General features: G+C 36.4%; 1 protein-coding gene across 4 annotated transcripts in view; it reads left to right on the top strand.

The window, feature by feature from the left end:
• Positions 1-12,242, top strand: part of Atp8b4 (ATPase phospholipid transporting 8B4 (putative)) — a 246,490-nt gene that overhangs the window by 132,822 nt on the left and 101,426 nt on the right. For all 4 annotated transcript variants that reach the window (XM_058584792.1, XM_046460874.2, XM_046460873.2 and 1 more), the window contains exon 9: positions 3,459-3,541. In XM_058584792.1, the coding sequence (XP_058440775.1) occupies positions 3,459-3,541 (83 nt within the window). The remainder of the gene's footprint in view (positions 1-3,458; positions 3,542-12,242) is intronic.

Below are 12,242 nucleotides of genomic sequence, written 5' to 3'. Positions count from 1 at the left end.
GTGTGTTTTTAGATGGTTTATATCATTTAATCCTGATATAGGTACTATATAAGTCCTACTGTACAGACGAGGATACCAGGGTTTTAGAGAGATTTGTTTATTTGCTCTGAACTCCTAAAGAATAAAGATAGAACTCAAAGCTGGCAGTCTGATACCAGAACCTATGATTTTCAACAGTGGCTCCTAAGTCATTTTCATATTGAACTATTCAAACAGTTTGGCCTGCATGATCCTACCCCTGGTTTGGGCAGAACAGTTGCAGACATAGCTAAAGCAGTGCTGAGAGGAAAAATCATAGCACTAAGTGTATATACTTGAACAAAGAAAAACTCTCAAATCAATAATCTCCCATCTCAAGAACATAGAAAACTTAAAAAAAAAAAACCCAAGTAAGCAGAAGGAATAAGAAAGTGAAGGTAAGAACAAAAATAAAGTGAATTTGAAAACAGAAAAACCATAAAGATAATTAATGAAACACAACTAGTTCTTTGAAAACATTAATTCAATTGACAAACCTTTAGGAAGACTGATAAAGGGAAAAAATGAGATAAATTATCACTATCCTGAATAAACCAGGGCAATTCCCTCCAGATTCTGAAAACATCAGGTGGATAATGATAATGAAGAATTATTACAAATAGCTCTACACACATAAATTTGACACCTTAGATGAAATGGACTACTTCTCAAAAAAAAAAAAAAACAACAGACCATATATCAAACATGAGATAGATAACTTGAATACGTCTATAACTATTAAGGAAATTAATTCAAATGCAAAACATAAAACTATATGATTTGGGGCTAGTCAGAGTTAGATTTGACACAAAAAACAGGATCCATAAAAAGAAAATTTAATAAATTGGACTTCATCTAATTAAAGGCTTTAAGAGGATAGAATAATAATCTACAGATCAGGAGAAATTATTTGCACAGCATCTGACAAAGACTTATATCTCGAATATATAAAAATATTTTCAAAACTCAACAGTTAAAAAATATAACAGTCTAACTGGAAAATTGGCAAACGACATGGACAAACATTTTGCCTAAGAGGACATATAGGGGACCAATAAGCACATGAAAAGTTGCTCAACATCATTAGCCATTAGGGAAATTAAAATTAAAACCACAATGATATATCAGTATAGATCTAACATAATAGCTAACATAAAAAAACAGTGACAACTCTGGGTGCTAGTAAGGATGTCGAGAAATAGGATCATTCATACATTGCTGGTGGGAATGGAAAACAATGTGACTGTTGCTTATGAACTAAACACACAACTACCATGCAACTCAGCAATTTGACTTTGGGGCAGTCATCTCAGAGAAATGAAGACTTCTGTTTACACAAAAACTTGTACATGAATGTTTGTGGCAGACTTATTTGTAGCATCCAAAGAAGAAACAAGTTAGACATCTTTCAGCAGGTGAATGGTTGAACAAACTGGTACCTCCATATCCTGGATTGCCACTCAGCAATAAAAAGGAACTAAGTACAAACACAGGCAATGCCTGGAATGAGTCTTCAAACAATTGTGCTGAGATGGAAAACCAATTCCAAAGCTATGATTCCATTTGTACAACATTTCTGAGAAGGTAAAATTATAAAAATGGAGAACAGAGTAGTGGTCTCCGGATATTAAAGATGGGGTGGGAAAGGCAGTAAAGTGGGTGTAACTCTAAAGGGCAACCCAAGGGATCTTTGTAGTGATAGAAATGTTCTGTATATTGACTGTGTCACTGTCAATATCTGGGTTGTGAAACTACATGATAGTTTTGCAAGGTGTTACCAATAGGGGAAACCGAGAAAAAGGTAGGATTTTTCCATATTGTTTGTTATGCTGAAAATGATTTTGAACTTTATTAAGATATTCAGACGGATTAAAAAGAGTGTGGTGTGGCACTGAAGGAGTTAATCAGGAGTCTTTAAAAGTAGATTTTTAAAGTAAGTAAGGCCTCTGTGTGATTATTCTTTCCCTTTAAATTTTCACATTCGAAGCTAGAGTGAGATAATGGAGAGGATTCTGAGGATGCATCTCAAAATGATGATGAACTTCCATGAATAACAGATGTAGAGTAGGGTCAGAGAACTAGAGCTATCCAGCTTAGTTGGTGTGATTGTTTCAATTATTAGAAAAGTAGTTCAGATGGATGGGCATGTGATTCTGTAGCCTTTACACCACTTACCTTCCTCTTTCTTGTCCAGCAAGCCCTGCTCAATTTCTGCCTCATCTAGGAAGTTCTTTTTGACTACTTTAATCCCTTGTCACCTCTGCCACCTAGGAATGGGCACATTTTGATTAGTGAGATTGTTTCCACTAATAACTTCAGTTATACATCCAATTTAGAGTTTTCTGAAGAAGGCTATTTTAGCAGTGGGCATTTTCGCATTGGGTTCATGTTGATCTCACATCGTTGTGAAACTGGCTGATAGAAGGTCAGATGGAGTGCCCTCTTGGATAACTGCTTCTTGTCTCTTTATACTCAGTTATTTCATAAGTTGGCATATAATTCCACACAGTGATATTTACTGTTAAATCTTCTCTTTGTTTCCTCCAAGAGGATAATCTTTTGGGGAAGCATTGAAGATTCTAGGTGACTATGCTAAGTATTCAATCAATGTTTATTGACTGAATGAACCCATGATTAAACATTTGTGTAAAAGGTAGAACTCTAATTTAAAGAGAAAAGGCATTATAAAAATGGAGAATATATTAGCGGTTGCCAGGTATTAAATATGGGGTGGGGAGCTGCAGTAGACGAAAATTAGATTGAATCCGTGAGAAAACTGCGATAGCAAGCCCTTGAACCCAAGATGGGAGTGATGGCTGTGGGATTACTGCTGGGCACATCCTGAATACCAGAGAGCCATCTGTCCAATATATGTGTGGTCCTCCCTGTAAGAAGATGACCAGCTCTTTGTGACCTGCTGAGCCTGTCTCGTATTACTTGAGACTTACGGGTTTCTTGGATTGAGTCTCCAAGAAAAAGAAAGCTGCATTCCTTTTCCCATTTTAATTTCAGCTACTGTAAAATTAGCCATGACCATCTTTTGCAAGTAAAACTCCTAGGTAGATATTAGAATCTGGAGTGATACTGGACTGCTTTATTTGGCAACTGTGTCCCATTCCTAATGTGTTTTATAACTCATGCATGATGTTTGACTAGGTTCAAATGAAACCATATTTATTATGTTCTCTGTTCTTTCAAATTGCAAAACAGATTACTGTGGTGTTATACAGATGTGTGGTGGGTGGAATGCCAACTCTTAGGAGCCTGAGAAGTCCCACCCATTTTCCCAAGACAGTGTGAGAAGTGTGAATGACATTCAAAGTGAGGTTCCCTGAGTCTCGAGTTAGGTTTTGCATGTGTTGTATCCACCTAATTGCATTGGGTAAGATGCTGTTAGGCTGTTCCATATAAAAATTCATGTTCCATCATTTATTTTACAGGGAAACAAACCTAAAAGTTCGTCATGCATTATCTGTTACCTCCGAACTTGGAGCAGATATTAGCAGACTTGCAAGGTTTGATGGTAAGTGTTTGAAACAGTTAAAGAACAATCTCAAAACCAAAAAGAAAAAGTGACAAGCTAGTTATCTGAGAACCAATTTCTATACTTCCTGGAAGGACATAAAATTTTCTCGGCATCAAGACTGTCATCTCTTCTCATGCTAAGGAGTAACAGAGTGTACCAATGGGAGAGTGGCTTCCTCAGTTCATTTTTTATTTCACCTTGTTTCTTCTCATGTAGATCTCATTCCCTTCAATATTAAAATGCACTTCTGTTGCTCGACCTTGGCCTCCCTGGAGACCTCTGTAGACTTGCTGGGGGTGAATGCAGGCCACACTCCCATATCTAGCTCCAGATCTAACCATCCCTCCATTTTCAACAAAGACCTAACGCTAGACCTAACCCAACTTCCTGGAGACAGCCATTTTGCCTCATATATTTCTGTATCTGGTATGGTACTTGGTGTAATGTCTTCAAGGTAGTAGGTGTTCAGAAAGAACATTCTAATTTATAAATCAGTTGGCTGTCTGTTGCCTTTAATTTTAGACCATGGTTTTATTATCACCACCTTCACACCGTTTGACCCAGTCCCCTGCTCCTCAGCAGTGATATTTTGATTCTATCCTTTCCAACTGTTACCTTGTCCTTTTCTGTTAAAGTTATTTTTAAGTATTCATGGAATAGCCTCTAGGTATTGTCCACTTTAGGGATATTTATATTTCATAATTAAGAGACCACAAAATAATACAATTCTTTAAGAGTCAAGGAAAAAAAGACATTATTAGTAGGGTTTTAGGCCCATGAGAGGCCATAGACCTTCCTGCTACCCCTCAATGGTCTTTTGCTTTGCTCACTTGTAAATCTGGTTCTGAATATTAATATTTTCATACATATTGGTTTTATTTACTAGTGAGTCTATGAATTTGAGACAATCTTTATGAAAATTGAAAGAGTGCAGCTCACATCATGGTGATGAGGTAGTAGAAAGAGACTCTACTCTCCAGATACTAAAGGAAAATGTGGACAAGTTTCTTAGTACCCTTTCTTCAGTTAAAGTAAAACACAACTAAGTTTACATTGTAAAGTTTCTTCAGTGCATAGCTTAGAACTTATATTGTCTGTGCTTTGCATTTGGTTGTAAACTCTCTGATTTTATTAATATCTTAATCTCTCTTAAGTGAATGCTATTATAACAAATGTTTATAGAAAAAATATTCTTCCAAATTGAGATTTAAGTCAGGGGACTAGCCAGGAAACTTTGAATGGCCCAAGACATATTTAGATTAGAGTAAAACAAATTACGCATTTTCTAACAAAGTAATTTTTTCAATGAAATTTTAGTGTTATATGAATCCAAGGAAAGTAAATTGTTTTCATGAATCAAAAAACTTGCTTAAAATATCTCATTGAACATTTATCAAATCCTAAAAGGGTAACCTAAATATAACTTACCATTACTCATTTCTTTCCTGGCAGAACTTTACACTTGTATACCTCTATTAATCTATAAGGAGGTAGATATTTCCTTAACAAATGAAAAGCAGAAAATGATTGTTATAATTATGTAGCTCTTTTTCATAGATATTGGCACAGATAACCTACACTATGATGCAATTACAAAAAACCCTGAAATCTTGGTGACCTAAACACCACAGAGTTGTATTTTTTGTTCATGTCACATTCTGATGTGGGTTGGGGAGGCTTCTCCATCTCTTGGCCTTGATACTGAGACTAATGGTCTCTCAGGTCACCACAGCAGGGTAAGGGTGAGAGGAAGAGACACAGTGGCTTTTAACTGCTCCCTCTTCTCCTATTTCATGGGCTATTGTGAGTTATCTGGCTGTCATCTAACTGCAAAGGAGGCTAGGAAATAACAGATATGGGTATTTGTTGAGCACTGCCTCTGCCACACCCTTGTAAGAATTGTGGCTGTGGAGGTCAATGCCAGGATCAATGATCCAGCCAGGCTGGGTTAGGTAGATTTCTTACATGGAACCTTAGGATTGAGGCCTCATATCCTCGTCTTCAGCATGAATTCTCATACTGTCAATTCCCTGTACCCTGCTTTTTCTTCTCTTTATAGCACTTACCAACATGATGTGCTACATTAGTTATTTATTTAAAGTTTATTATTTATTGTCCGTTGTTTTAGTAAGCTTTCTCACAGCTGTGACTTAAAGACCCAATCTGCACAATTGTAGAAGAGGAAAAGTTTATTTGAGAGCTCACGGTTTCAGAGGCTGACAGATAACTCCATTCCCCTGGGCTAGAGGTGAAGCAGGACATTATGCCTGGACAGAGTGGTGGAGGGAAGCAGCTCACATCACAGTGATGAGGAAGTAGAGAGAGATACTCCACTCTCCAGATACTAGAATATACCCCAAAGCCACACCCTAATTCCCACCTCCTTTAGCCACACCCTACCACTTCAGTTACCCCTCAGTTAATCCCTGTCAGAGGATTAAATCACTGATTGGATTAAGACTCTTACAACCCAATCATTTCCTCCTCTGAATCTTCTTGCATTGTCTCACATGTGAGTTTTTTTTGGGATATCTCACATCCAAACCATAATATCCACCTATATATTCATCAATGTAAGCTCCACAGGGATCTTTGTTTAGTATGCTTAACATATCCAAGCACCTAGAACAACATTTAATACATAGTAGATACTCAATAAATCCTTACTGAAAGAGTGAATTAATAAATGATTGCAATGAGGGTCAGGATCAGCATCAGGCCTCAGAACGCAATGGGAAAGGAGAGGAAAGACCTAAGATAAAGATGTTGGGACTAGAGTATGACACTGCAGGGTGAGGAAGAAGGTTCCTGATGGGGCCTTATGGTGAAAAACAAGAGTTTCTGGGTCCCCTTCTCCTGGAGGGCAGGTGGTTGAGAGAGGGTTGATGGTGGTGGTTTTATAATATCTTTACTTTAGAGCCCCTTTACCAAACAAATTGAACACCATAGCCCTGAATTTAAACCAATGCAAGTTGATGCTGCCCAGGCTGCTGCAGAGAAATAATTCCTCAGTAAAAACAATTCCTTTGTCGCAGATGGGGTAACAGATATTTAGGCAGGTTAGTATAACAGACCTGTGTGTGTGTGTGTGTGTGTGTGTGTATAAATAGTGTGTGTGTGTGTGTATATATATATATATATATATATATATATATATATATATATATATATACATATACATACATATATATGTATACATATGTTTAGAATTACTTCATAAAATTAACTTTTAAAGTGCAGTAATAACTATTATTTACTAAGGACTGGCCACTCACCACATCACCAAAGTATAATTGTTTTCTTAAATAATGGCAACATAGGCCTCTCTTTTCTATTATGTACACTTAAGCTGTGGTCACTTTTTAGAGAACATGTAATGTCAAATTCATGAGGCTGGTACATTTCTTGACTAAGAACCAGGTTTCTGTTAAATTTACTTTTTCATTCTTAAATCTTAAATTTCATTTTAAAGTACCTTACAGTTCAAGACAATATGTTATTTTATGAGTTTATCCTTATTAAACTGTGATTTGCTAGTTCCGAGAAAGCATCTGAAGAATGAATGGATGGATTAAGCGGAAATAAATTAGATACAATATACAAATTAGATTTCCCCTGTTAGCAGTCAAATTTAAAGAGCAAGAGAGTGATGCAAGAGGTGGTATGGAAAAATCTTTGAAAGAGTTGAGACAGTTAATAAACTCTACGTTTTTCTCATGATTGCTTTTGTTTTCCCGTAGCCTTCAATTTTTTCTCTGTCCACTCCACTTCTTCTCAGGTCCTGGTTTACAAATTTTACACCCCACCCCAACATACACCTACTGTGCACTACCTATGTGTTTCTCTAACTACCCCATTTCACCATTCTCCCCTTGCCTCTCTTCTCTTTTGCACTCTTTCTTACTTTCCTCTTCTCATCTCCCTTTTACACTTTTTGTTATTTTTTCCAACCTGTAGTATCTTTTTTTCCTGTCATCATTTTTCTGCTTTCATAATTTTCTCCATGTTTATTAGTGTCTACTTATTAAGAACCTCTTAGGAACACAATGTAAAACAATGGTTGTGTTGATCCTTTTACTTGCCAATATTCCTTATTTCCCTTATTTTGGTTTTCTTTATTCCCCTTTGTCTTATTGAAGTATCAATAAATCTCAGATTTTTCTCTAATGACTAGAAACACTTCCAAGGCAATGGGATCAAGACCAGATATTGCCTCCTTTAGTTTAAATAAGAAGCATGATGTCAGCATTGTGGGCAATTACCTTTGATTTTGGGCAAGGTAAACTAGATGAGACAGATGTAGGAGGCATGTCCTTGCCCATGTTATGACTGTGCTAAGTTTATCTTTTAGCTTGTGACTTCTGGACAAATCTGGAGATGACATTATTTTTGCTTCTAGTTAGTCTGTGGTTTTTCTTCAGAGGCTTGCCAAGATATTTTGACTAGCACCAAACTAGTTTTCTGTCCTTGTCTCATAAGTGTACATCTTTCAAGTCTGAAGACCTGAATTTCCCACCCTTATTCCTAGAGAAGGTTCCACTGAAGACTCCAAATTGATCTAGAGTCAAAACTGAGATGAACTGGGACTCAGGTGTCTCTCATAAGTCTCTCTGCCTCCCCTCCTATACCCAAAGACAGCTTCTTACTTGCAGCCTCCTTTGCATTACATGAACTTATCTTCTTTTTATTATTCATTCACTTATTTATCCATTCATTTAGCAAATATATATTTCACACAGTGCCAAAGAATTTTCTTTTGAATACAAGGTTAGGAGTCAGACTCAGGCCTTGTTTTCATGGAATTTATAGCCCAGGGGGAAGACATACTTGAACAGAGCTCATGCCACAGAAGGTAAGGTAAAGGTCTAAATTCTTAGGCCCTAAACATGATAGTGATACAAGAACAAGTACTCAGTATGTACCAGGCACCATGTTAAGCACTTATACACATTATTTTATTAAATTCTTATAATCTCTTAAAGGAAGAGAGTATTATTAGCTTCAATTAATTTATAGATAAGGAATCTGAGACCCACCTAAGTTGTATCAAATGGCAACCAGGTAGAGGGACAGAATATGAATCCAGACTACTGGCGAAGCCTGTTTTACAAAGGGCACAAAAAACTACAAACAGAAAGGCAACAATTTAGCACAATAGCTTAGCTTCTGCTCAGGATAAGAAATAAATTATAAAAGTACTTTAAACCTGAAGGTACAAAATTAATTATCAGAGATCAAGTCCATCCAGATCTAGGATGAGATTATCATATATTTTTTTAAAAATAGCAATGTTTTCTGTGATTTTGAAAGTGAGGATCCCCAACAAAAATGTACAGAAGAGGTAGCCAAACAGAAACCAGTACACACAGACTGAGTTAGAGTTTGGTAGGTAAATCCATTTATTTGAAAAGTTCTCATCTAAATGTTTGTATACATCTCAAACATCTGAAAAAAAAAATCAGTATGCAGTCTGTTGAATTTTTTTTTAAAAGATATATTAATTTGATCTAATATTATAATAAATATAAAAATTAGTTGAGTAGGTCTTGAGTTTTCATATGAAAGCCTTATGGATCTTGAAAAGCTTTTATAAATAAGTAACTGGAAATACTTGTCAATTATACATTTGCAAACTGGACATTCTTATCCCTTGGGGAAAGCCCCGGATGTAAATTGTCCAAATGTGTTTAAGAATCTCTTGCATCTTGTTACTGATGGACTGAGATCTGTTTTTTGCAACTCATGACAAGTTTACATATTTTGTATGACTGTTAATACTGAATTCTGAACCAGAGAAAGGTTGACTCTTTAGTCAGGAATCTTTGTGTATTTTGTGGTCCTTTCTAAAGAACAGCATGTGTGTAATTAAAACAGAAAAATAAGCATTTCTTTTGGTTAAAATAAATAATAAAAAAGGCTTGGTTAGCATCTTGTGACTTTTTAAAAACTTACCAGATAGCTTTTCTATTCACCTGGATGGAAGCACAGCCTAATAGCACTGACTGATGCACGAGACATAGGTTCCATGTAAAGATAAGAGTAACTTCTTTTTTTGATGCTGACATGGCCATTATGATGATATTGATGGGTGGCTGAAAGCTGAATGAAGAATAAAGGAAAATAGGAAAGTGACACTCTTGTTTCTAAGAAAAAAAAAACCCATTTATCACAATCATCAGGGCAATAATAGTAGACAATCTCCTAAATGTTAAGAAGCTCTTGGTTCAAAAAATTTTTGAACAACAATAATGATGTCTTACTGAATGCAGAGTTTGTTTTATGAAAGAGTTGCAGTGCAGATAATGAAGAAATATTGCTAATAATGGATAGAAAGAAATGAATTTCTCTGGAAAACCATGGAATATTGAGTACCAAGTTCCATTTTCATGACAAACTACAGATTTCTTCTTTGAGATAAATATTGTAGTTTGAGAAATTTATCAAGTTGGCAATTAATCAATAACCTCGTGACTAAATTTATGTACTAAAAAAGCTTCAGAATGAAATCTTGTAGATTTTGTTAGGTAGGGGCATTTCCATGTGATTGTGAAATGGTTGAATTGATGTCTGCTTTCACATCTTTTCAGAGAGGCAAACTAATGAGACTCGCTAGTTTCGTTATATCCCTTTAATTCATAATTGGTATGCCTTTCCACTGGTTGTATGATTGCCCATTAAATATGACTTTGGGCTCTAAACATATATTCAGTGAGTGACTGTGAGAAATGATTCTATTTGACCCAAATGCTTTCCTATCAATTGTCAAACTGACCATTTTCTCTACTGGTACAATTGGAAAAAAGGGAGAAGGATCCTAAGAGAGTTTTCCCTAGTCCTTCTTATGCTTTGATTAGAATCCATTTTTGGTTGCTTCTAATGTGCTTTGAGGCTCCCACCTTTTTTCATTGTTCTCAGATCTATTTGGCTTCTATTAGAGTTAGGTCAACCTAAGCCCCCTGTTGTGGATTTCTACCGACTGTAGATAATCCCCTTTCTCATTACTACTATGAAAATATACCCACTTTTCCCATTTATCTTTGATTTTTTTCTAATACATATCTCATCTCCCAACCTCTCATTTGAAACTATCTGAGAATTTTTTCCATTCATCTCTCCAACAAACATTTATTAAGTTCCTAGTAGGTAGATAGTATGGTAGGTTACGGGATATAGAGGCAAATATAGTTCTCCCTAAAGAAAACTGTTAACCTCTTTTGGAAAGGGGCAGAAAATAAATTGAGAAGTTTGATTTTATGCTAACAGGACTAAGAAGAGGGAAGATGAACATTTCTGATGATTAAGGAAAAAAAATGCAGTTTGGCTTGGTTCCTACCATTTTATTTTGACTGAGCCCTATATTTAGTGCTTAAATCACTGGCACCACACTCTTTGAGAAAGGCTGAATTGGAGTTTGGGCTCCAAGAACCCATGCAGAACCCTTAGCCTTACTGCCTGTTCCTGTCTAGAACCGCACCCTTGGTGTGAGGCCAGAAGTGGATGAGCCTTGGGGCCAGGGAGTAGCGAGCCAACACGTTCAAGGCTGTATTTGCCTCTATGTCAGTCTTTGCTTACGACAATAAAAATGATCAAATGAACCTGTTTTTTATATTTCTGTTGGCAGGAATCATGTATCATGTTGTTTTTGCCCAAAGCACTTTTTTTTTGTACCAATTTTGAAGCCTGAGAAATTGAGTCTTGGGTCAAGAAACTAGAATAAGCTTTAATGGCTTCTGTTAGCCTATTATTTTTATTTAAGTTTTGTGAGTAATATCCACCCAATTCAAGGTTCTTCAAAATTCAGGAATGAAAGTTATTGGTAGAGGAAAAAAGATAATGAATTCTGAGAATTTATAAAAAGTCTCCTCTTCTACAATATAGCTGCCCAAATAATTTGGGCTAGTTTAAATCAGTTTTAATACATAAATGGGCTATAATGGGAGCTAACCACAATTCAGCCACTTCCCATCAATAAAAAATGACCTTGTACAGGTTATTTGTCTTATTTGAAAACTCTTGCCAGCACTTTCTCCCTTAGCAGTGGATGTCTGAGAAGCTGTCAGAAAGTGCCCAAGAGGGAGGTCTTTGGGTCAATGTTTTGTTATATTAGGAAAAGGTCAGTGCAAGTTGGAGAAGCAGTCCTGAGACCATGAATCCCTCATTCCTTCCAGAGTGTTTTTGTTTTATGAATGCAAAGGCTGTAAATGTGAGTAATCTGGTTGGTTAGGATGGGTCAGCCTGTATGAAAACTAGTTGCTGTTACCTTTCTCTAAGAGTTCTAAAGGGAAAACATAGAATCCTAGGAAGAAAAGGAAGTCATGAAAGAAGCCTCTTTAAGTTCAGAAGACAGTGTGGAAAGAAGACGGAGTCAGAATCTGCTATAGTTTAAATCTTAAATATCCTCCAGGGCCCTGTGTAAAAAGCTTGGTGCAACTGGCAGGTGGTGGGTATTTTAAAAGGTGGGGCATAATGGGAGATTTTACATTGCTGGAGAAATGCCCTGGAAAGGAACTGAGGAACTCTAGTCTCTTCCTCTTTCTATTTTGTATCCTGGCCCTGAGGTCAATGGCTTTGCTCCTCTACGTACTCTGACCCTGATGTACCTACCATCATAGGCCCAAAGTAAAGGGGTGAATTGGTCATGGCCTGAAACCTTCAGATCTGTGAGCCAAAATAACCCTTTTCTCTTCATAAATCTATT

This window comes from Marmota monax, unplaced genomic scaffold (genome assembly GCF_021218885.2).
Source record: "Marmota monax isolate L192 unplaced genomic scaffold, Marmota_monax_Labrador192_F-V1.1 WCK01_AAM20220418_F8-fsc00001, whole genome shotgun sequence".
NCBI lineage: Eukaryota > Metazoa > Chordata > Mammalia > Rodentia > Sciuridae > Marmota > Marmota monax.
Note: the sequence above shows the minus strand (reverse complement) of the source record. Positions and strands in the feature narration are given on the sequence as shown.